General features: G+C 38.5%; 3 protein-coding genes and 1 pseudogene across 5 annotated transcripts; 3 read left to right on the top strand and 1 right to left on the bottom strand.

Annotated features, from left to right (window-relative positions):
* Positions 1 to 514: 514 nt before the first annotated feature.
* Positions 515 to 3624, top strand: LOC140004465 (protein NRT1/ PTR FAMILY 5.10-like; annotated as a pseudogene).
* A 113-nt stretch (positions 3625 to 3737) lies between these two features.
* Positions 3738 to 4904, top strand: LOC113714513 (glutathione transferase GST 23-like). The gene is made up of 2 exons (XM_027238397.2): positions 3738 to 4161; positions 4376 to 4904. Exons 1-2 carry the CDS (start codon positions 3850 to 3852, stop codon positions 4733 to 4735), a joined length of 672 nt encoding a protein of 223 aa, XP_027094198.2. The 5' UTR covers positions 3738 to 3849; the 3' UTR covers positions 4736 to 4904.
* A 10256-nt stretch (positions 4905 to 15160) lies between these two features.
* LOC113714511 (protein NRT1/ PTR FAMILY 5.10-like) lies at positions 15161 to 20409 on the top strand. The gene is made up of 4 exons (XM_072068968.1): positions 15161 to 15377; positions 15470 to 15687; positions 18160 to 18707; positions 19304 to 20409. The coding sequence occupies exons 1-4, from the start codon at positions 15218 to 15220 to the stop codon at positions 20118 to 20120; spliced, it is 1743 nt and encodes a 580-aa protein (XP_071925069.1). The 5' UTR covers positions 15161 to 15217; the 3' UTR covers positions 20121 to 20409.
* Positions 20410 to 20656: 247 nt separating this feature from the next.
* LOC113713784 (putative F-box/FBD/LRR-repeat protein At5g22670) lies at positions 20657 to 23105 on the bottom strand. 3 transcript variants are annotated; one of them, XM_072068383.1, is made up of 4 exons: positions 22702 to 23025; positions 21579 to 22616; positions 21432 to 21479; positions 20657 to 21289 (listed from the first exon to the last, which is right to left on the bottom strand). In XM_072068383.1, exons 2-4 carry the CDS (start codon positions 22149 to 22151, stop codon positions 20828 to 20830), a joined length of 1083 nt encoding a protein of 360 aa, XP_071924484.1. In that variant the 5' UTR covers positions 22152 to 22616; positions 22702 to 23025; the 3' UTR covers positions 20657 to 20827. The 3 variants fall into 3 exon arrangements, with proteins under 3 accessions (XP_071924484.1, XP_071924485.1, XP_071924483.1); XM_072068384.1 differs by having other exon boundaries at positions 21432 to 21910; positions 22702 to 23105; XM_072068382.1 differs by having other exon boundaries at positions 21432 to 22616; positions 22702 to 23028.
* Between the last annotated feature and the right edge of the window lie 1140 nt (positions 23106 to 24245).

Here is a 24245-nt window from a genome sequence, read left to right as displayed (position 1 = left end):
TTTTATTTTCCAAATCAGAATTATGAGCGCAAATTACCATATAATAGATAAATGCAACAAGTAACCTAACATATTAAACAATAGATCCTATTGACCACAAACTCAAATTATCCCAATTACTCACTGCCATTTGTTACAAATTAAGCATAACAATGTGGAAACAGTTTCCATAAAGCTTCTCTTCTAATTAATAATCTCTTTTCAATATTTGTTAACTTGGATTTATTTCAAGGCATATCTACCACTAATTATCTTCTGCAAATTTACTACATTTTACATTCCCTTTCGGCTGATAACTAATTGCACCTTTTCTTAATCATCCTCTAAAGTGTTCACTAACTACATGATAAATCAACTTAATTTCCTCCCAATTGCTTTAGAAATTCATCCCAATAGTTTTTACCAAAAGAAAAAAGAAAAAACTTCATCCCAACAACGCTCGGCCCAATTAAGTTGACATTGCAGTCCTACTGAACTTGACAAGTGAGTTCGGCACAGCTACTCCACTCCACGCATGGCAATCTCTACAGCCCCGCAGGCCAACCTTTCCGACGCCAGCGACACTCCGACGTTACCAAACAACATTGTCGTCGCCGAAGGAAATGTTGACTACAAAGGCCGCCCTGCCAACCGGTCCAAATCCGGGGGCTGGAAATCTGAAGCTTTCATCATAGGTGAAGTAACCATCATAAAGTATTAACATCCTCACCGTACTATGATAAAATGAAATACTGCAGGTTAATTATTTGTTTTTAATGCAGGTATGGAGATGGCAGAGAGGTTTGCTCATCACGGAATAAGTTCGAATTTGATCAGTTACTTGACCGGCCCACTCGGCCAGTCCGCTGCTACAGCAGAGGAGAACGTGAATGCTTGGTTCGGTACAGCGTTGCTTTTGCCGCTCTTGGGTGCATTCGTCGCCGAGTCGTTTCTGGGTCGATATTGGACCGTCATAATCTCTTCATTGCTGTATATCATGGTTAGTTGAACTTGAACTTTCTACTGCCGTTTAACAGTAACTCCGTAGTTGTACTTTGTGCTCTATCTTTGCAAGGCGCCTTCTTTACTTTTCTTTTATTTGGGATGCGATTTTTTAACTTTTAATGTGCTTGAAAAGATACTCGAATTTACAATGCTGTATGTTTTGTCAATTGATATGTTATCACAGCTTGACAGCACCTGTCATATTGTGCCACAGCAAAGTTTTTCCAATTATAATCGTGGAGCTATAAACATTTCACGGTGGACAGTTGTTCTCCGCAAATATTTAAAATCCTCTTTTGTAGTTTAAAATTATTACTAATTGTATCTTACTTTAATTATAGTTTAATAGTTTGTGCCCCTCAAACGACAAAACTTACGTATTGCATCCCCTCAAATAAAATAATTAGGGGTACTTGCTAAACTTTAAATTTATCAAAATCCATGTTATGGGATTTGCACTAGCCATTTTCTTGCTGCAAACTACGACCTACAGATTTAGCAGCAAAAGTGATGAGAAAAACCCATTCGTGGGAATTGGTTCTGGGGTTGTTAAAGCTGCTAGGAACTGGCGAAGTTCAGTTCCGAGTGAAGAGCAAATTTGGGAAACACAGTCTCATCAAGGTTCTCAACAATTCAAGTAAGCAGGCTAAAATGTCTGGTTATTACCTACCATTTATGCAGTTGCAATGAGTACTTTTCACCTGATTATGTTACAGTTAATTTTCTCGATAAAGTTGTTTGATCTCATACAACAAGAACTCAGAAGGAGAACATCTGGAAGTTGAAACATAGAGGAAGACCCTCTAGCAATATGTCTATTTTGAGTTGTAGTCATACTTGACTTTTTTCTTGTTTCAAATTGACCTTTCTGCTGAAGCGTGGTGATGTTGTCTTGTTGAGAGAGAGAGAGAGAAATTTTCCTTAAATGTTCACTAAGGGAAGTAGTAATTTTCCTTAAATATCCTAGTGTTGAGATGCTCTTTGTCTGCAAAGTACTAAAATTTTCATTTGCACGGTCACTGAATCTGAGTTCTGGTATAGGTTTCTTAACGAAGCACTGCTTGCACACCTGATGGTTCCAAGGATGAGGGGGAAGTTTGCATGACAAGTGAGCTTGAAGATGCAAAAGCAATTTTCAGGCTGATTCTGATATGGTTTACATGTTTGTCTTATGCTGTAATATTTGTTCAAGCATTCACCTCACCAAGAAAGGATTCAGATCACTTGGCTCAGGTTTTGAAGCACCGTCTGCTGCACTACAATCTTTCATCAACGTTTCAGTTGTCATCTTCATTCCCATCTATGACCGGGTTTTGGTCCTTGTTGCCAGAGTTATTACTGCGAAACCTTCGGGTATAGAAGCGCTTCAAGTCAAAGAATTGGGCTTGGCCTATTATTATCTGTGGTATACATGGTGATTGCTGCTTTAGTTGAGAGGTAACGTCTTGAAACTGCTCTTGAATATGGGCTGGTTCATTTGCCAGATGCTACAGTTCCAATGAGCGTATTCTGGTTGACTCCTCAATATATGTTGTTTGGGATTGTAGAAGTATTTACAATGGTTGGTTTACGAGAGTTTTTCTATGATCAGGTTCCTGGTGACTTGAGAAGTATAGGTATGTCTCTATACCTCAGTATCTTTGGAGTAGGGAGTTTCCTAAGTAGTTTTCTAATCTCTGTCATTCAGAAAGCCACAAGTGGAGGGGATCAAGACGGTTGGTTTGCAGACTTCTTGAATCGCGCACATTTGGATTACTCTTATTGGTTTCTTGCTGCACTTTGCATGTTAGCATTCACTGCCTGCATGTATTTTGCTCAATCCTTTGTCTATAGTTGAGGAACTCTCGCTAGCGTTTTCTAAAAGGGATACAAATTAGGAACACTGCAGGAAAAATTGGGAGTCAATCTCTCCAGCAGGATCAATGGTAAGTTACTTGTAGACAAAAAATCTGAGAGGTTGAATTGCTACAGTCAAAATTAAGTTGTCATCCCAAATGCAGTGCAGCTCGCCTCTGAGGTTGTTAAAATAGTTTTGGTTTGGAATTGAAATTCTTCTCTGTGAAACTTCAAGTGCAACTGAAGGAAAGGTCTGGCTGGTTGTTTTGCTGCACCACATCACTCTGCGGTTGCCAATCTATATAATTTTAACTGACTTGAGTTGGTGTACTACATGTTTGCAATTTCACGGAAGCATTTCTTGTTCTAAGGGTTCATTGATTTTCGCAATCTTTTATCAGTTGTTTGGGCTTCACAATGGAGAGGGCAAAGATGAGCTGCTAATTGCCCTTTGATTGCAGGATGGAGTTAGACTTTTGAGGGGTAGTTGAAACTGTGCTGAAATTTTTAATGCTCAATAACCAGCGAGTCTGATAGCGGTTAAAGAGCCCCAAAAGGGGCATTGTTTGAATTTCCTTCCTTTTCCTTGGTTTTGTTGGTCCGTGATTCGTCATTGAACCTTGTTTTGTCTTTTTGCAGCTCAATCTTACCATCTTTATTGACTCATTCACCTGTGGAAATCAATTTTGGCATTGCTAGTTGTGACAATTGAACAAACATGGCTTTACATGTCTGCCTCAAAGTACTGTTTGAATTGCCCCTCTAAGGAATCAAATCATCTTTACACATTGGTCTTTGGAACCTTCCAATGACTGTATAAACAAAGATTATCTTTTGGCTTTTTCGTTACCCTCATCTTTGTTGACTATGTTAGGCCGCCATTGCTGACTAAACTAGAAATATTGCAAGAAAAGCAATCATTTATTATAATATTAAAAACAACTTGACATTGAAATGCATTATTATTAGTCTATCACTGCTCCTATAAAGAAAAATTAAGCCTGGCACTCCATTCCCCTAGAAGATCAAATGGACAACGAAGTGAAGCTTCATGGATTTTGGCCAAGCCCCTTTGTTTATCGGGTGATATGGGCACTGAAATTGAAGGGCATCGAGTATGATTACATAGAAGAAGACCTGGCTAACAAGAGTGAGTTGCTGTTACGTTACAATCCAGTTTACGAGAAAGTTCCCGTGCTGGTTCATGCTGGAAAACCCATTTCTGAGTCCCTTGTAATCCTTGAATATATTGAAGAGGTGTGGCCCCATAACCCACTGCTGCCAAAAGATCCCTATGAGAGATCTGTAGCTCGGTTTTGGATAAATTTTGCAACGGACAAGGTAATCTCATCCTCGCAAAACTCCTAGATAGCCTTTTATCTTCTGGCTTTTCAAGCAAGCAGGTTTGAATAGGATTACATTGTAGAAAACATTGAATTGGATAGCTTTGGGGCAAGCTCTTATTTAAAAAAAAAAAGGATCATGTTAATCTTTTACTTAAAATAATATTAGCTTAACTAACTTCTGATGATTTGAAAAAATTATCATGATTTAGGGACGTAGTGCTGTTAGATCCCTCTTCTGGGGAGGAGGAGATGGCAAGAAAGAGGCAGCAGAACAAATGTTTGACCTTCTGAAAATTATTGAAGAGCAAGCTCTTGGGGACAAGAAGTTTTTTGGTGGCAACTCGATCAATATGGTGGACTTGATATTTGCCTGGTTTGCCTGTTGGATTCAACCCATGGAACAGTTGGTGGGGATCAAGGTTTTGGAACCAAGTCGTTTACCAAGCTTGCACGCATGGGTCAAGAATTTCAAGGAAGAGCCCATCATCAAAGAAAATCTTCCTGACCCTGAGAGATTGTTGGCGTATTATACGAGGCTGACGTCAAATCTTGTGTCAAAGCCTACTTAGTATCACAGGATGGTGGGGATATTGAACTTCTTCCAACATTACTAAATTTACCAATATGTCTATTGAAATTTCACTTAGAAAAATTACTCTGTGGGTTACTTTGTAAGAATAAAGTGTTTTGCACATTTCAAGGTCACAGAATTTAGAAGTTCTTACTCATTCAATGGCATATTTTGTTCTCCATTTACTTTTATTTTCCAAATCAGAATTATGAGCGCAAATTACCATATAATAGATAAATGCAACAAGTAACGTAACATATTAAACAATAGATCCTATTGACCACAAACTCAAATTATCCCGATTACTCACTTTCATTTGTTACAAATTAAGCATAACAATGTGGAAACAGTTTCAATAAGTTTCTCTTCTAATTAATAATCTCTTTTCAGTATTTGTTAACTTGGATTTTTTTCAAGGCATATCTACCACTAATTATCTTCTGCAAAATAACAAAATTTTGCATTCCTTTTCTGCTGATAACTAATTGTACCTTTTCTTAATCATCCTCTAATGCGATCACTAACTACATGATAAATCAACTTAATTTCCTCTCAATTGCTTTAGAAAATTCATCCCAATAGTTTTTATCAAAAGAAAAAAGATAAAAAACTTCATCCCATCACTAACACTCAAAGGTAATCGAAATTCTGATACAAAGTACAATTTAAGGTGGAGTCTACAAATCAACATTATCCAGTTAATTGGTGACTAGAAATACGGGTGAGAACCTCAAACCAGAACCACTCCACAATCTTTGTGGGATGGATTCGGCCCAATTAAGTTGTCATGCATTAAGTTGCGATGCATTCCTACTGAACTTGACAAGTTGTCTAATCATTAGGCCTGTTAATTACCTTTTTCAGTCAAAGCTATTCCTTAATATTTTGTTTTCCATTTCTTCTACTTTAGGATCTGCAATATTGCAACTTGTACCGGTACCATTGTGCAATTGGGGCAGTGTCACCTCAAAATCTATGCCATCGATGTCATTGAGTTCCGTGTTCAATTACAAGTCCTCAATATATCAATCGACGTGACTTTTACCATCAAATGGCGGAAATCTCTTACCATTTTGTAGAATTTTCATTGATGTCAAGTGTTAGTTTGTTAAGGCTAACCATTATCCTGAGGAACAGCAATAGGATGCCACATGCTGTGAGTTTCACACTCACATACGCTTATCAAGACAGTTTTATTAATTTAGCAAATTTAGCTCCTTGATTATACTTAATTATTCATTTTTTCCAAACATGAGAAATTTTATTTGACACCTATTTCTACTTTACATTAAGAGGAAGTGATGGATCCAAGGGAGTCAATGAAGAATTCAGAGGGGATTGAACCTTTATCGTACCAAACGAATGTCTTTGCACCTGCTAGTGAAATCTTCAGAAAATCTTGGATAAGAATGCAGATCAAGAGATTCGATTCATTGACCTATATCCAAAGAGAGTTTTTCAAAGGGATCGATGGAGAATTCGGAAGAAACTAAACCGCTACCGGACCAAACGAGTATCTTTGTACCTACTTGTGAAATTTTCAGAAAATCCTTAACAAGAATGCAGGTCAAAAGATTTGACCAATTGACCTACACCTATGGACAGTCTTGAAACTCTTCTTGCTAGCCAACTACTCTTAAAGTAGTTGGATAAGAGTAGTTGGTTAATTATACTTAATTATTCAAAGATCTAGAATTTTTTTTTTTCCTCCACTAGATTCTACCTATCTGCTCCTTTTTGTTGCCTGACTCCCAGTTTCTCTTAATTAAGGAGAATGGAATTGGAGCAGAGTAGAGATGGGCAGGGCAAAGAATTATAGAGTTGGGAACATGTAAAATGTAAAAGAAAAGGGCAAAGAGAAGACAATGTGAAATAACCAAGACGATTGCTCCCGGACAAGCTACTAGTCCGGGCACCCAAATTAGAATGAGTGGCTAGAAATTGTCTGTAACTTCCGTGATGCTCCCAAACTAGAAATGCTGCCACCAAAATACTCCCTGTAATTTGTCAACTATTCAATTTAACTCTCTCTGGTTTAAAAATCTGCGCTATAACTTTCTATGGTTTCAACTAAATTGAAAATTAGACAAAAAGCATTCAATCTAATGGTTGTATATGAAATTTCAATATTGCCCCTATCTAAATGAACTCACTGTGATTTGCCGAATGTTCAATTTAATTCCTTACGATTTGAAGATTTACACTATAGCTCCGGGTAGTTTTGACTAAATTGAAAATTGAACGGAAAGCATTTCATGTATTGTAGGGGCAATATTGACATTTCATGCACAATCATCAAATTGGATGTCTTCCGTCCAATTTTCAATTTAGTCGAAATCACAATGAACTATGTGTAGGTTTCCAAATCAGAAAGAATTAAATTGAACATTCAACAACCCACAAAGAGTTTTTTTTTTTTGGGTATTTTACCCTAAATTTTAGCGTTGCTCGTTACCATGTCTGAGTATCTTACCTACTCAATAAATATTTGGGAAAATTTCAAAAACTTCCCTTAAGGTTTCTAACAGTCTCACTGTCCTCTCCTAAGGTTTTCTAAATATCAAAGACTTCCCCTAAAAGTGAATAGGTAGTATCAAATCCAACCCAATTCAAAAAGAGAAACAATAAAAAATTGAGGTTTGGAGAGAGAACATGGCCTGATACCACAAATGCCCTCAAGTCTTGCATTAGTGAGATAATTTCTTATGAACAGTACTTGGACAATTTAACAAGAATGAAGGTTCAGGATTGTAAGTGGAACTAATGGCTCAAGGAAGGTTTGAACTTCAGTTTGACACGTGGAAACCAACGGTTGTTTCTGCTTGTCATTTTTAACATCTACGTGCAATGGCCATTTCGACAAACTATTTATAAGAGCAAAATGAAGCAGCAAGATAGGACTCTGTGTATCAGCCTCTATGCAATTAAAGTGCTTGGTGTTGGATGAGTTAAAAGTAATAGCAGCAAATGAAGTATGCAATTGTAGTAGCAACAAACACACACATAAATTGCCAGTTGAAGCAATAGAGGTGAATTTTGGAATTCACCTACATCATTTACAATTAGAAACAGGTATTGTTGATGTAATCGCCAAGCGAGAATTAAAATTTTTGAGAGTGAATGGAATCTACACAAGCGGTACTTTTGCTGCACAAATTATAGATTTTTTGAATAATATGAAGGTTCTGAAGAGGAAGATGTGAGTAACCAAAGAGAAGGAAGACATTTAGCAATGCAAAGGGAAGAATAGGTCCATATTGCACTTCTAAATTGTCGTCAACTACATTAATCATATTTATAATTAACTTAAGTAAATTTGTCCAAATAATTGCAAACTATTTGCTAAGTTATGTGGGTATTTGAGTCATTTCACTCATGATGATGTAAGAATTGAGACCCAATATTCTATTAGGGGAGGTCTCTGATATTTTTGAAATCTTAAGGGAAGGGAGTGAGACTGTTAGAAACCTCAAGGGAGGTTTCTCAAATAATCCCTAAATATTTTCAACCGTCAACAATAATAGCTTGCGCGTTTGAAACTAAACCCAAGTTCCCAAGTCTAGTGATCTTAGCTAGCTGAGCACGGTTGCTCTACTTCACATATGGGCCTCCACAGCCACAGAGGGCAACCTTTCCGACGCGATCGAAGCTCCAGCATTACCAGACGACGTCGCCCAAGCAAATGTTGACTACAAAGGCCTCCCTGTTAACCGATCCAAATCTGGCCGTTGGAAATCCGCTTATTTCATTACAGGTGAAGTGACCATCATAAAAGATTGAAATCCTAACCATAGTACAATAATATCAAAAACAAGTTAGTTATTTACTTTTGGATAAATTATCTTTTATCCCCTGTGATTTGGTGCTCTACTAGATAATCTTCCTATGAATTAAAAATCTTAGATAACTTCCTTAGGTCAAATATCATCATTAGTTTTTCCGTTAAAACTAGCGATTAATAGTAAAAAGTCAAAATCAAACTAATAAATTGACAAATTCACTCTTGTACTACTTTCTTTCTTTTTTTCTTTTTTCCTTTTCCTTCTTTCCCTCCCTTTCTCTGTTGTTATTATAAGAAAAAAGATGATTTTGAAAATCTATACTATGGCCTATAAATCTTAATTTTCTCCAAATGCCAAAAAGATGGAGAGGAAATAAGAAACAAAAAAGATGGAAGGGAAATATAAAATAAATAAATAAAAATAGAAAATTTTTTTGACTGCAAATATTACTATAGGTTTTTAAACCAAATCTTTAATGGTATTTTCTAGTTCTTAGTTATCTATTTTTTTAATTTCTTTTTTTTTTTATATTTGGAGGAAAAAAGAAGTAATGAAAGGATAAATTTGTCAATTTATTAATTTGATTTTGATTTTTTACTATTGACCATTAATTTTAACAAAAAACTAATGGTAATACATTAACCCAAACCATGAGAGGATTATATATAATTTTTAAATGTAGGAGGGTTAAAAATAAAAGATTAAAAATATTGATACTATTACAAAATAAAAGTGCTTTTGGGACAGAGAATGCTTTTATTGCTTCTGCAATTATGTTGGTTATGGCAAACCGAGTTTAGAAAAAAAAAATAGAAATATTAAATATCACATGTTTTTGTCTCAATTACATTTATTATTTCAAAACAATTGATTTTTAAATTTTTTTTTTAAAAAAAATCTAAAAGCATCATGTTCACGTCCGAAGAACGTGATCCATCACTAGTATAAAAAAAAATTAAGAAAATTCTATAATTTCTTTAGAGAAACCATTCCCTCAACGATGATGATAGCAGTTTACATTTTAAATATTTGAAATTATTAAAATTCAAGGGTGTAAAACACTTATTTCATCGTTCAACGATGATTTTAATCTTACTGTATAACACCACAGCATCGGTGGAATCTCCTGTTATTATTTTGACAAGGAAAAAAAAAACAACAATCTCCTGTTATTAGTCCAACCAATAATTAGTGCCACTGCCACCAAAATACCGATAGATTTGACCGTTGTTCGTTAACGTGCAGGTGTATCTTAGCCTACTCAATAATAAACCCAGTCCGAGCCAACAATTAGAGCTTTGTCAGGATTTAACCTGATAATTTCTCAGAAGAAGAAATAATAAGAGGGAAATAGGAAGGGAAGAACATGAATTGAGAGAAAATGAGGGAAGTAAGGGAAATCTTATTGAGAATATTTCTGTAATGAATCTTGTCTGCCAAGCCTTTCCTATACTTGGCTATTTATAGAAATTTCCTACACCTCCATGCAACGTGACTGAAGCTGACAACTAACCATGCAACTAACTATAACAAACTGCAACAGAATTCCCAACTAACTTCTTAAGTGCAACGACACCGTATGTGCCAGAAGTCTGAGCTGCCTTCAAAACGACTCCGCATTCCCCAAAGCTACGTCGCTTTACCTAGTGTTCCTGACAATACCCTTCCCTTTAGCGCATTCTTGTCCTCAAGGATGGAATTCTGGAAACTGGTTCTTGATGAAGTCGAGATCCTCCCAGGTGGCTTCCTCGAACCCCAGGTTAATCCACTTGATCAGAACCTGTGACACAGGTAATTGATTTCGCAGAATAGCCCTTCGTTTGAGAACCATTTCCGGAGCAACCTGAATTTGATCATCAGGACCAACCAGTGGTAGTGCAGGCATGACCTCCTGAGAACCTCCTACCTTCTTTTTAAGCATCGAAATGTGGAACACTGGATGAATTCGGGATCCCTGTGGCAATTCCAGTCGGTAAGCTACTTCCCCAATGCGAGCAATGACAGGGAAGGGACCATAGTACTTGGAGGCAAGTTTCAAGGAACGCCTCACTTCTACTGACTGCTGTCGATAAGGTTGAAGCTTCAGGTAGACCATATCACCAACCTCCAGAGCTCGTTCACTCCTCTTTCTATCCGCAAAATACTTCATGCGTTGCTGCGCCTGCGTCAAATTCTGGCGAAGAATCTGTAAGACAGCCTGCCTATCCCTGACAAGGTCACTAGCTGCAGGGACAATGGTATCAGAAATGAAGCCCAAGGGTAGATGATTAGGCTTATAACCATAAAGGGCCTCAAAGGGGGTCGTTTGAAGGCTAGTGTGGTAATTTGTGTTGTACCACCACTCAGCCAAAGGTAGCCAGGATTTCCACTTCTGAGGCCTGTCACTAGTCATACATCTCAGATATGTTTCCAAACACTGGTTGACACGCTCACTCTGACCATCTGTTTGTGGATGGTAAGCTGAGCTGAAGTTCAATCGAGTACCAACTAGTCGAAATAATTCCTGCCAGAAAAGGCTGGTAAAAAGCTTGTCTCGGTCTGAAACTATAACCTCTGGTAGCCCATGCAATCTGAAGACGTGTGTGAGGAACAGTTTGGCAACCTCTACTGCTGAGAAAGGGTGTTTAAGAGGAATGAAATGGGACAATTTTGTCAACCTGTCTACCACCACCAGTATAGTGTCGGTACCTTCAGAGAGAGGTAAACTCTCTATGAAATCCATACTAATCTGAGACCACGCTTGGTTAGGCACTGGTAGGGGCTGCAACAACCCAGGATAGGGAACATTCTCATGTTTGTTCCTTTGGCAAACATCGCACTGTTTGACAAAGTCAGCTACATCCTTCCGCATCCGAGGCCAATAGAAAACTGCACCTAGCCTCTTAAAACATCCCAACTGTCCAGAATGACCCCCTACTGCAGAACAGTGTAGCTGTTGAATGACTTGATGCCTCAGATCACCATGACTCCCCACATAAATCTTTTTCCTGAACCTCAGAACTCCATCTGCGTACTCATAATCAGTAACCGAAGTGGGGTCGACCAGTAATTGGGCAATTCTGTCCTGACATGCTGAGTCACCTTCATAACTTTCAGATACATCTGTCAGCCATTGGGGTTTGACACAAGTGATGGCGCAAATTTCACCTGAAGAGTCTTCCTCTGGAAACCCCTTCCTAGACAATGCATCAGCAGCTTTGTTTTCAGCCCCCTTTTTGTACTGAATTTCGTAATCCAAGCCTAGGAGCTTTGTCAAACACTTGTGCTGTAATGGAGTGTTCAACCTTTGCTCTAGCAGAAACCTCAGACTCTGATGGTCAGTCTTAATAACAAAGTGGTACCCCAGCAAGTAATGTTTCCATTTCGTCACTGCCATCACAACTGCTAGCAGCTCCTTTTCGTATATGGACAGTCCTAAATTCTTAGGACTTAAAGCCTTACTGAGATATGCTATAGGCTGTCCCTCCTGCATTAACACGGCACCAATGCCTCGACTACAGGCATCAGTCTCTACTACGAACGGTTTAGTAAAATCAGGCATCCTGAGCACAGGAGTAGTGCTCATGATATCCTTAAGGTTCTGGAAAGCTTCAGCAGCTGATTCAGTCCAACAAAAAGAGTCTTTCCTCAACAACTCAGTCAAAGGCTTGCAGATTTGCCCATAGCCTTGTACAAACCTCCTGTAATAACCTGTAAGGCCTAAAAAACCTCTCAAGGCTTTCACAGTTGCAGGTACTGGCCATGCTCTAATGCACTCCACCTTCGCAGCATCCATCTCAACCCCATTGTAGGATATGACATGGCCCAAGTATTCCACTCTCAGCTGAGCAAACATACACTTAGACATCTTGGCATACAGCTGGTGAGATTTCAAAATTCTTAACACGGTTCTCAAATGGTTAGCATGGGATTGTAAATCCGGGCTATAGACTAGTATATCATCAAAGAAGACAAGGATAAATTTTCTAAGATATGGCTGAAAAATTTCATTCATGAGAGCTTGGAAAGATGCAGGCGCATTAGTCAGGCCAAAGGGCATCACTAGGAATTCATAGTGGCCTTGGTGTGTTTGGAAAGCTGTTTTATGAATGTCACAGGCTTTGACTCTGATTTGGTGATATCCTGACCTGAGGTCGATTTTACTGAAAAACTTGGAGCCAAACAATTCATCTAAGAGCTCCTCAATGTTTGGAATGGGATATCTGTCTTTAATGGTAAGGTCATTTAGGTACCTATAGTCTACACAGAAACGCCAGGTGCCTTCCTTCTTCTTGACCAGTAAGACAGGGGAAGAGAATGGACTGGTACTAGGCTTAATGATGCCAGTTTGAAGCATGTTTGAGACTTGGTTTTCGATCTCTGTTTTCTGGGAATGTGGGTACCTATAGGGTCTGAGTTTAAAAGGCTGGGCATCTGGTTTCAGTGGGATGGTGTGGTCATGTGCTCGTTCTGGTGGTAACTGTGTAGGCTCAACAAACACATCTGAGAACTCATGCAATAATTCAGAAATCTCACTGGGAAGTGGACTTACGCCATTCAAGTTACCTCCCTCAGACACAGAGCAGACGGTTGGCCTGGTCCTGTGCTTCTGCTGCATGAATTTCCTTACTGCTTTACCTCTGATAAGCTTCATTGAAGGTTGCTCAGCTACCCCTTCCAATACCATCTCGCCCCCTTCTTCTGATAGCTTGATCAACAGCTGTTGGAAATCAAAAGTGATAGGGCTGTACTGCACCATCCAATCCACTCCAAGTATGAGATCCCACGTTCCCAGTCCCATGACTATCAAAGGAAAATTAAAGTTGTACCCCTGGATACTCCAGGTTACATGTGGACAGAACAATTCACTGGAAATAGTGGTTCCATCAGCAATGGTTGCCTTTAAGGGTGTCATACTAGCTGTCCTTAGCTCCATGGTCTCCAGTAAAGCTGCATTCAGAAAACTGTTAGTGCTACCAGTATCCACCAGAATAGATACCGTTTGTCCCTTCAACACCCCTTGCAATTTGAGGGTTTTTCTCTTGATAGAGGCTGTTAATGCATGTAGAGATATATCCACGGATTGCCCTGGATGGCCAGTCTGCTCATCCTGCTCCCCAATGGCATCCAAAAATTCAGTTTCCTCATCCTCTTCTAGAATGAAATTTAAGTGTCTGTATTTGCACTGGTGACCTGGGCTGAATCTCTCCCCACACTTGAAGCACAGGTGATTGTTTTTCCTGCGTAAGATCTCCTGAGGGGAGATCTTCCTATGTTCCTGGTTTGTACTCTCTGGAGTCCACTTCCTTTGGCCAACTTGTTCTGAAATTTTCCCCCCTGGTTTGGTTACAACGGTAGCACTGTGGGACTTGGAGCTTTCCCCAGGCTCCCAAGTCCTAAAGTTTCTGGTATTCCTCCCATTGAATGCCAATAACTGTTCCTGCCATTCTGCAATCTCGAAGGCCTCAAGTAAGGTAGCAGGTTTCAACATTTTAACCATAGGCTTGATCTCTTCCTTAATACCGCTGATGAAGCTGGAAACAAAGTAGGATTCAGATAGGTGAGGATCTCTGATTAACATCAAGGAACTCAGTTCCTCAAATTTCTCTTGGTAGTCCTTGACACTAGTGGTTTGGTGAAGCTTGTTGAATTCCTCCACTTCGTCTCTCCTCTCTCTGTCTCCAAATCTCCTGTTGACTAGTTGACAGAATCCTTCCCAAGAGGTTCGTCCCTTGCTCCTTTTAATTCCTTGAAACCATATTTCGGCTTTCCCTACCAAATACATCTCCACTACTTCCAATTTCTGATCCTCAGGAAGTTGATGAACCAGAAAATACTTCTCACATTTCCTGATCCATTCCTGAGGTCTGTCCCCTTCAAAAAAAGGAAGTTCTACTTTAGGTAAGCTTGGGATCGTAACCTTACGCTCCTTGCCTGCTGCTGACTGATCTCCCCAGTCTCTGCATCTGGCATGTGGATTGGTCAGTAGAGGATTCTTCTCTGGGGGAGGCGAATCACCAGTTGCTGTTGTTCTGTCTCTGTTGAGAGCCTGCAGAAATGAAGTCAACTTCGTCTCCATTCCTGCCATTAACGCGTCAATTTTCTTGTCGAGCTCGTCCATTTTGGTATCTACGTGCGTTCGAGCGTCTTGTAACTCCGTTTGCAGGGAATCTACTTGAATCTGAACCCTAGTCTCAAGTTTCCGGAGCTGTTCATCTAGATTCTTGAGTCTGGTACCGTCTGCCATTTGAATTTGCAGTTAAGTTGCACCGAGGATTGAAGGCTCTGATTACCACTTGTCAGGATTTAACCTGATAATTTCTCAGAAGAAGAAATAATAAGAGGGAAATAGGAAGGGAAGAACATGAATTGAGAGAAAATGAGGGAAGTAAGGGAAATCTTATTGAGAATATTTCTGTAATGAATCTTGTCTGCCAAGCCTTTCCTATACTTGGCTATTTATAGAAATTTCCTACACCTCCATGCAACGTGACTGAAGCTGACAACTAACCATGCAACTAACTATAACAAACTGCAACAGAATTCCCAACTAACTTCTTAAGTGCAACGACACCGTATGTGCCAGAAGTCTGAGCTGCCTTCAAAACGACTCCGCATTCCCCAAAGCTACGTCGCTTTACCTAGTGTTCCTGACAAGCTTCAACGTAGAAACTGAAGCCAAAGTTCGGTGAGTTCGGCACAGTTACTCCACTCCACGCATGGCAATCTATACAGCCCCGCAGGCCAACCTTTCCGACGCCAGCGACACTCCGACGTTACCAAACAACATTGTCGTCGTCGAAGGAAATGTCGACTACAAAGGCCGCCCTGCCAACCGGTCCCAATCCGGCCGCTGGAAATCCGCAGCTTTCATCATAGGTGAAGTAACCATCATAACATAAAGGATTAACATCCTCACCGTACTATGATAAAATGAAATACTGCAGGTTAATTATTTGTTTTTAATGCAGGTGTGGAGATGGCAGAGAGGTTTGCTCATCACGGAATAAGTGCGAATTTGATCAGTTACTTGACCGGGCCACTCGGCCAGTCCACTGCTACGGCAGCGGAGAACGTGAATGCTTTGTCCGGTACAGCGCTGCTTCTGCCGCTCTTGGGTGCATTCGTCGCCGAGTCGTTTCTGGGTCAATATTGGACCGTCATAATCTCTTCATTGCTGTATATCATGGTTAGTTGAACTTGAACTTTCTACTGCTGTTTAACAGTAACTCTATAGTTATACTTTGTGCTCTATCTTTGGAAGGCGCCTTCTTTACTTTACTCTTATTTGGGATGCGATTTTTCAACTCTTAATGAGCTTGAAAAGATGCTCGGATTTTCTATGCTGTACGTCGTGTCAATTGATATGTTGTCACAGCATGACAGCACCTGTCATATCGTGCCACAGCAAAGTTTTCCCAATTATAATCGTGGAGCTATAAACATTTTACGGTGGACAATTGTTCTCCGCAAATATTTAAAATCCTCTTTTGTAGTTTAAAATTATTACTAATTGTATCTTACTTTAATTATAGTTTAATAGTTTGTGCCCCTCAAACGACAAAACTTACGTATTGCATCCCCTCAAATAAAATAATTAGGGGTACTCGCTAAACTTTAAATTAACCAAAATCCATGTATAATGAGAAACAATTGAAGCAAAATCGAAAAAAATAAGAAAGAAGATAATACTTGCTTAAAACGACATCTAATACCATATTAGATTGAGACTAATACGGAAGGGATAGCCAATTAGTTGAATGTGTTTAAGAGTGAAAAGAGCTAATTATGAGAAAAGAAGAATAAAGAAAAATAAACTTAGAATATTTCTTTCTTTACTAAATTTGATTTATCTTGTACTACTACTCTTTTATTTGATTGATTTATCAACTCACTCTTGGATGATTTGTAATTATGTAGCTTATTTTGGATATTAAATACGTACACTGCAATTTAATACTCACAAATTATGCATATGATTTCGTGAAACACTAACATTAGTTATTCAGCTAGCCAATAAAATAAGTGAAAATGCTAATTCTAATTTTTGCTTTTCAAGGAAACATATATAAGTGAATTCACTAGCTAACTTTGGTTAGTTTGACAAATTTTATTGGCCACACTAGATTTCTTAAGATTAGTCACTTTATGCTAACTATCAATTAATAATATAATACATTACATATTATATAAAAGAATTAGACATTTTTGCATTTTGTACACTGCATTTTGAGAAGGACAAAGCTAGAGTTAAAATAAGTCTTTCGGCACCACTACGGTTTTTTTTTTTTTTTTTTTAACCATTAGTTTGATGGGTATGTGGGCCAAATGGACTGGAGGGGTTCAAGCTTGGTTTTATGACATCTATTTCTTTAAAAACTCAGATGTATTTTCTTTCTTTTTTTGGGGGGGGGGGGTTGTGTGTGTGTGTGTGTGTGGAGAGGAGAGGAGGTAGATGAGGGAGAGGGTTTGTTTGAATTAGATAATAGTAAGCACATCCAAGAAGGGGAGGTGAATGTAGTCAAGCATAAGCTTGTTGACTACCATGCTTATAGTAGAAATAACTAAATAAGGTGATGTTCCAGCAAGCCTACGTTACTCCCCTTGGTATTACGTATTATAAGGAGTATAGTTACTGAAGTGAGATATGTTGGTGCTACTTGGCGCGGAATTCCGAGGTCAAGAGTAAATTGGAGCTTCATCAAGGATTGGGGGATTACACACAAGTATTTTGCTCACGAGTACATAGGTGTTTTGTAGATTTTTGTAGTTCTTTGTATATATAGGTATGGGTGACAGTAGGATGTAAAGGCTGCTCATTGCTGCAATGTGTAAGCTTTCTTGCTCTATTTTATAAAAGGTTGATTTTTGCTCAAAAAGGGGAAAAAAGAAGGGTAATCTGTTGAACAATTATGAACATAAACAGAATAGCTAACAAAAGAAGCTAAACAATTGGAGCCATTTGTAGCATTTTCGGAGAAGTGAACATATTTCCTCCTTTATTTCTCGCACTCATCTATGGGAGTGCTATCTATACTATTATTCTAGTGCAAAATGAAGAGTAGAACACGAGTATGACAAGATAAAGTGAAGAGTTTGGATAAATAGATTTTTCCTACCGGAAACTATTCGATGGTTTTAGCCTCTTTGACGATCCTTATGCTGTTCCTTAACTTCTGATTTTGTTTTGATGTTATAATGCTCTAGATCTTTCAGCCTAGCTGATGTTTCAACTATGAATAAGAATAAGTCCATGGGTTAAATATAGCCACATAATTCCATATTAGTGGTAGAATTAATAAACGAGCTTAATTCTGATGTAAGACGATGATCCTTCAAATCTCAAGATAAAAAAGATAACAATTGAAAGGAGAACTAACTGAAGAACAGAAAAATTATGAAGTGAACTTCATGCTACAGTTTCAAATATTTGACTTAATCAAGAGAAATGGCCATTACTCAAACAAAAACTTAGGCCTTGTTTGAATTTCATTTTTCTGAATTTTTGTAGAAAAATTACTGTAGCAATTTGATATATGCGAGGTAAAGAGATGATTGAAAAATGTGTTCACGGAAAACGTATTGAAAAATTGCTGTCCAAACAATGCCTTACTTTCTTTTGATAACAATTTCTTAAGCCATGCATTGCTGTGAATCACAGGGACTTGGCTTCTTGACCCTTTCAACAGTTCTTCCCTCTTTCAACTCATCTGGGTGTCAAAATGCAGAAAACGCTGTGACATGTTCACCTTCTGAATTCCCAATCATTTTCTGCTTCTTTTCATTGTATCTAATAGCTGTGGCCCAAGGAGGGCATAAGCCTTGCGTACAAGCTTTTGGAGCCGACCAATTTGATGGACAAGATCCAGAAGAATGCAAAGCCAAAAGCTCGTTTTTCAACTGGTGGTATTTTGGTATGTGCTCGGCTATTTTGGTCGCATTAGTGATTTTAACCTACATTCAAGATAATTTAAGTTGGAGCCTTGGATTTGCGATTCCCTGCCTTGTAATGGGTTTTGGACTTATCTTGTTCTTGCTCGGAACTGTCACCTACCGGTTTAGCGTCAATAGTGAGGAGAAGAGCCCTTTTATGAGAATTGGTCGAGTATTTGTGAATGCAGCTAGAAATTGGAGAGCCACCTCTTCAACATTATCCATGCAACTGGAGTCTCAGGGCTGTGTGCCTTACCAAGGTCCTCAAGAATTCAAGTGAGAAACCAACCTATTCTAAGCTTTTAGTAACTAAGACTTTAATTTCATGTCCTTGGCCGTACGAGTTTGGTGTTTTTGGGGAGTATTGTTAAAAACTTTTTCTGTAACGATGTATATAAAAACTTGACACTGTAAATGTAAATGTATTTGGGGTGTTTTTAAAATTTAAAATTTAATTGGAATATTTTTAAAAATTTTATTAAAAATTTTTTTATCACAACCACTCACCACCTCATCCATCACCATCCGTTGCCGCCACGACCCCTCCCTCCTTCACCGTTGCCACCACCCTCCCCCCTCCTCCTTCTTCTTCCTCCCTCCTCCTCCTTCCTCCTCTCCCATCCCCTCCCTTCCTCCTCTCCCCTGCGATCTGGTTGCTAATTTCTTGTGTTTTCCAAAGATTGGCAAATAGAAAAATGTGTAAGGTTGTTTCCACTTTGCAAATTAATGAACTTGTTTGAATGGGATAATGTTGCTAGATCATGCTTCACTGACTTCTTGAACTGTATCCTTGATCTTTATGATAACAAATCTCAAACCAAATTTTCTTCCTTTAAATGTTTTAGTTTTTTTTTTTATTGCAATCGACGTAGGTTTCTGAACAAAGCATTGCTAGTACCTGATGGTTCAGAGGAAGATGGGAACATTTGTAGCATCAGCGAGGTTGAGGATGCAAAGGCAATTCTCAGGCTATTTCCGATATGGGCAACATGTTTGACATATGGGATTGTATTTTCACAGTCATCCACTTTGTTTATCAAGCAAGGAGGTACAATGGACAGATCTATCAGTCCAAGCTTTGAAGTACCAGCCGCTTCACTACGATCATTTATCACTCTTTCGATAATTCTGTTTATCCCTATATATGATCGTATTTTGGTTCCTACTGCAAGAGCTATAACCACAAAACCTTCAGGTATAACTATGCTCCAACGGATTGGAGCTGGGATATTTACCTCGATTCTTTCAATGGTCATAGCTGCTCTAGTAGAGATGAAGCGTCTTGAAACTGCTCAAGAGTACGGTTTGGTTGATAAGCCAAAGGCTACGATTCCCATGAGTGTGGTCTGGTTGATACCTCAGTATTTGATTTATGGAGTTTCTGAAGCACTTTCCATGGTTGGTTTGCAAGAACTTTTCTACGATCAAATGCCGAATCAATTGAAAAGCACAGGTCTGGCTCTATACCTCAGTATCTTAGGGATAGGAAGTTTTCTAAGCAGCTTTCTCATCTCTGTTATTGAGAAAGCCACAAGCAGGCATGGACACGAGAGCTGGTTCTCAGACAACTTGAACAAGGCACACCTGGATTACTTTTACTGGCTGCTTGCCGGACTTAGCGCTATTGCATTAGCTGCTTATGTATATTTTGCAAGGTCCTATGCTTATAATCGAGGAAGTAGTATCTGAAGTTTGCCTAAACCACACCTAGTTTGCTAGATGGGTGCATATATAGAAATTAAAAGGCTGTTACATTGTGTAGGTTTGTCCAAGACATTGCTGGTAATCTGTGTTGCAGCGTGCTAATCTCTTAGGTCTATTCTCAGCTGTGCTTTTTCATCCAATAAACAGCGGTAAGTACGAACTCAGGCATCGATATATGGGTATTGTATGTACATTCACTGGTTGAAACTGGTTCATGCTGCAATATTAGTAGCGGCATGTTTCTGAATATTGCATAGGTATAATGGTTTTTACTCGTGCTGCTTTCCATCATTGAAATGTTTTCCATATAATTTTTGATGTTCATTTTAGTCAATTAGCAAGATTAGCAGTTTCATATCTGTTTTCCTTCATTGTACGATTCACGCAGTGATCTTTTGAGAGGTGTAGAAGCCCTTCCATTGACTTACCTGACAACTTCTACATCATCATAATATGCATGCATATCTAACTTTTGCATGAAAAGCATCAGCTGAACACCTCCACTCCTGCAAATTCCCATCCCAAATCCACTCCTTCGTAGTAAAAAGAACAAATCAATTCAAGCAACAAAAGACATGAACAACAGGGAATTCTGATCCTTTATGCATACATCAAAAAGCAAATGTACATAGCAGATGATTTTGTTACTTCATTTTCCCACGACTTCCCTGCATGACTGAAACAGATATCATTTATAAGTCAACTGTTAGCATCCACCAGATTTCCTCTGAACCACGTTCTTCTACCACAATTTGACAATCCTCTGAGCATCTCATGTATGACATTATTCTATCATAGCTAGAGGGTTGCAAAGATCCACGTAGCACCATCTTCTTCAAAGCTTTTCCATTTTGCAAAAGATACTCAACTAGCTTGAATTCATAGCGCTTCTCGTCAAATTTTGTGAATTCTATTTCCTTGAGATGTTCAATGGAGTATTTCGGCATGAATTCTGGAAATAGAAGCTCAAATTCTTTTTCCACACGCTCAGCGCGAAACATCTTTCGACCGAAGACTAGCTTTTCGAGGTGAGGGGCACTTTTAATTAAGATTGGCATGAGTTTCCAGGATTCAACAGCATGGTAATTGAGGAGAATGAACTCCAGGCTGATCAAATTGCTGAAAGTTGGCATCACATAATTGGAAATATCGACCTTCATGTGCATGAGAAAAATAATCAAAACTCACGTACGAACTTGGAAGTATGATCGTCCAATTACTCTTAAGACAACTCAAAAGGAAGGAAAAGCTTTCAAAGTCGGAGAGAAATATTAAAGTTCAAAACAAAAATCATACCGTTAGAACCTTGGGCTGTATTAGAGTAAGTGATTCCACACTTTTCACCTGGTTGACAAGATTGTAAAAAATCTCAGAATTAGGGATTTCAAGGAGGGAGCCAATTTTGGCACTAACAAGAGAATTCAGGTCTTGAATAAAGCTTACTCCATTTATGTCGCCTCCACAACCAAGGTATTTAAGATTTGGAGCATTTATGCTTATCTTATACTCCGCACCTACGAAATGGTATTCCAAACTCTCAAGATTGTTCGACTCCACTACAACCTTAGTATCCAGACCTCCATCTAAATGCAGCACTACTTTCTTCAGGAAAGGACTAGAAATATCACGAATTTCAATTTGCATACATGCATCCTCAGCAAAAATTTGATCCAAATCCCCCAGTGCACAATGCAGCTCTAGTTCTTGAAGCAAAGGACAACCCTGGATAAGCCTCTGCAGGGAATCATCATGATCTCCTAATTGAAACATCGGTCCTATCAAGCACAAGAGCTTAACATTAGGCAAACAAACTGGACTGGGGACTTTGAAATCCACACGGCGCCACACTAGTCTCAAGGAAGTCAGTGTTTTGCAGGTGAATATTCCCTCCGGTGATAATCGTTCCCTATAACTACTCCGGTTGTCCACAGAAATTTCGAGTTCTTGAAGTTGACACAAAAGTGCAGCAGATATCAGTGAATCGAGTGCCCCACGATAGCTTTCCACAACCCTCATAAGGGAGAGCTTAAATTTCCTTAATGGAGCCCTGTTTCGTAGCAAAATTAGTCTATTGCCAAAATTTACGAACTCAGAAAACAGCTTATCAGCTTGGTTACGGTTACGTTCAGGATGGAATCCGAGATCGATATCAGCGTCAGAATGGGTACGTTCAGGTTCAGGATGGAATTCGAGATCGATCTCAGGGTCAGAATGGTTACGTTCGGGATGGAATTCGAGATCGATCTCAGGGCGTGAAGCAAAAAGGTGTCTCCATCGAGTGGACAAAAGTGAGGTAACCGCTGATTCTCTTGTTGGTAGAAATGATAAGATGTGGGAAAGAAGTTCGTCCGGAATGGCACTGATTCTATTAACTTGACTATCATCACCATCACCATCACCATCATCATGATCATCTGGGGTGGTTTCAACAGCCTTCTCCAGTATTTAATAATAATGTTATCACACCAAATGGAAGATGATCTGGAACAAGACGATCTAATTTGCTAAAGAGATTTCAGCTAAAAACTAATTTCCTAAAGCAATAAAGGGCAAAAAGAAAGAGCACCTGTTTGCTGTTTCCGCTGAAGAGATTCAATGGCTCAAGGGTGTTGAACGAATACCTAATGTCTTCACTGTAGTAAATAGCAGCAGCAGCAGCAGGGGCGGCGGCGGCGGAAGAAGCTCCAGCCCCCATCATTAATGCATTATTCATCATCTAATGGCCCAACTTCGCTCTTTTTGGTCAACCCCCTCCTCTCTGCTCTGCATTTCGTGCTTTTGTTTCTGGTCAATTAAAAGTACATCCGTATTTTTTTTTTTTTTTAGTGATTATGGTTATTACTTATTTGCTACGTGAATAGTTCGATAGAATATTATTTAAAATAATTACTATTCTCTTCGTTCTAATTAATTAGTCATATTTAGAACATTTAATCTTTTAAAAATAGTAATTTGATTGTAATATTTATATTTCTTTTTTTAATTTTATCCTCAAAATTTAAAATTCAAATTGAATAATAACATGCATATGATTAGAAAGAAAAACTCTATTAGAAAGAGAGACTAAAATGTGCATTAACTTTTTCAACATGACAAATATTTTAGGACATCTCAAAATGAAAAGTACGACACTTTTAATGGAATGAAGGGAATATTATATTAATATTTTTTTGTGATATGATATACATGACATAAAAAATTGATTCGAAATATAAAAAGGTGGATTAAAAATATGTTTTTGATATCATAAATTATAATGATGCCATAAATGTATTTAATGATATATAAAAATAAAATAGTACAAAATAAATATCTCTAGACTTGATATACTTGGTGAGTTTACAAATAATACAAATAATAAAGCCGCACAAATTAAATCCTTATAACTTACTTGAAGTCAGATACCGAATTAAGGTTGCAAACAAATAATAGAGAACGTTATGGCAAAAATTATGACTATCCAAAACATTTGGGGTAAAAGTGAAGTACTATGAAACTTTGAGCGTTCATCTCTAATTCTCAAGTTGTGGACTTCTTCAAGCTGTCATACTCTGTCAGTTGAGCAAGGGCATGATCCAGAATCACCAACAACGCAAGCGTCCATTGCCTCAACCTACAATCATGGAGGCAAAAGTCAAAACAACTAGCTGACTCAATATGAGATGAGATCAAGTACAGATTCGCCATGCCTAGCTGTGCCATGTCGCTGAATGTGCTCTTTTTATTAATTTAGTTTGGATCCATGTCACTGGATGTTCTCTTTTTCTTCGTCTTCTCCTTCTATTTTTCTTTTTAAGCATTGTTTAGGTGCTCAGATTTGAAAATGATAGCAACTTCACCACCTTGGCCTCTTCCCTACCAGATGTTGAATGGCTTGAAATTTTGGAGAAAAGAAGGTTTCTTTTTTTTTGGGAGAAACACAAGATAAAGGATTTTTAAGAACCAGTTTTTTCAGCTTCTACCGGTTAAACCTCATTTTTTATCGAATCTTTGGATAGCCGGTTTTTCATATACTTTCGGACCAGAATCCTTCCCAATTCTCGGTTCAATCGGTTGAACCAATTAGTCCGATTTGAGTTTGAAAACACTGCTTATAAGATATATCAATGG

The sequence above is a fragment of the Coffea arabica genome, chromosome 10c (assembly GCF_036785885.1).
Source record: "Coffea arabica cultivar ET-39 chromosome 10c, Coffea Arabica ET-39 HiFi, whole genome shotgun sequence".
Taxonomy (NCBI): Eukaryota; Viridiplantae; Streptophyta; class Magnoliopsida; order Gentianales; family Rubiaceae; genus Coffea; species Coffea arabica.
The sequence above is the reverse complement of the archived record's forward strand: the minus strand, read 5'-3'. Positions and strand labels throughout refer to the sequence as shown.

Coding starts and splice junctions, on each gene's coding strand:
- LOC113713784 (XM_072068382.1), bottom strand. CDS start 22,151: ATGAGGGTTGTGGAAAGCTATCGTGGGGCACTCGATTCACTGATATCT. Junction 21,290..21,431: donor TACAGCCCAAGGTTCTAACG/GTATGATTTTTG, acceptor ATGCACATGAAG/GTCGATATTTCCAATTATGT.
- LOC113714513 (XM_027238397.2), top strand. CDS start 3,850: ATGGACAACGAAGTGAAGCTTCATGGATTTTGGCCAAGCCCCTTTGTT. Junction 4,162..4,375: donor TAAATTTTGCAACGGACAAG/GTAATCTCATCC, acceptor ATCATGATTTAG/GGACGTAGTGCTGTTAGATC.
- LOC113714511 (XM_072068968.1), top strand. CDS start 15,218: ATGGCAATCTATACAGCCCCGCAGGCCAACCTTTCCGACGCCAGCGAC. Junction 15,378..15,469: donor ATCCGCAGCTTTCATCATAG/GTGAAGTAACCA, acceptor TTTTTAATGCAG/GTGTGGAGATGGCAGAGAGG. Junction 15,688..18,159: donor CTTCATTGCTGTATATCATG/GTTAGTTGAACT, acceptor TGTGAATCACAG/GGACTTGGCTTCTTGACCCT.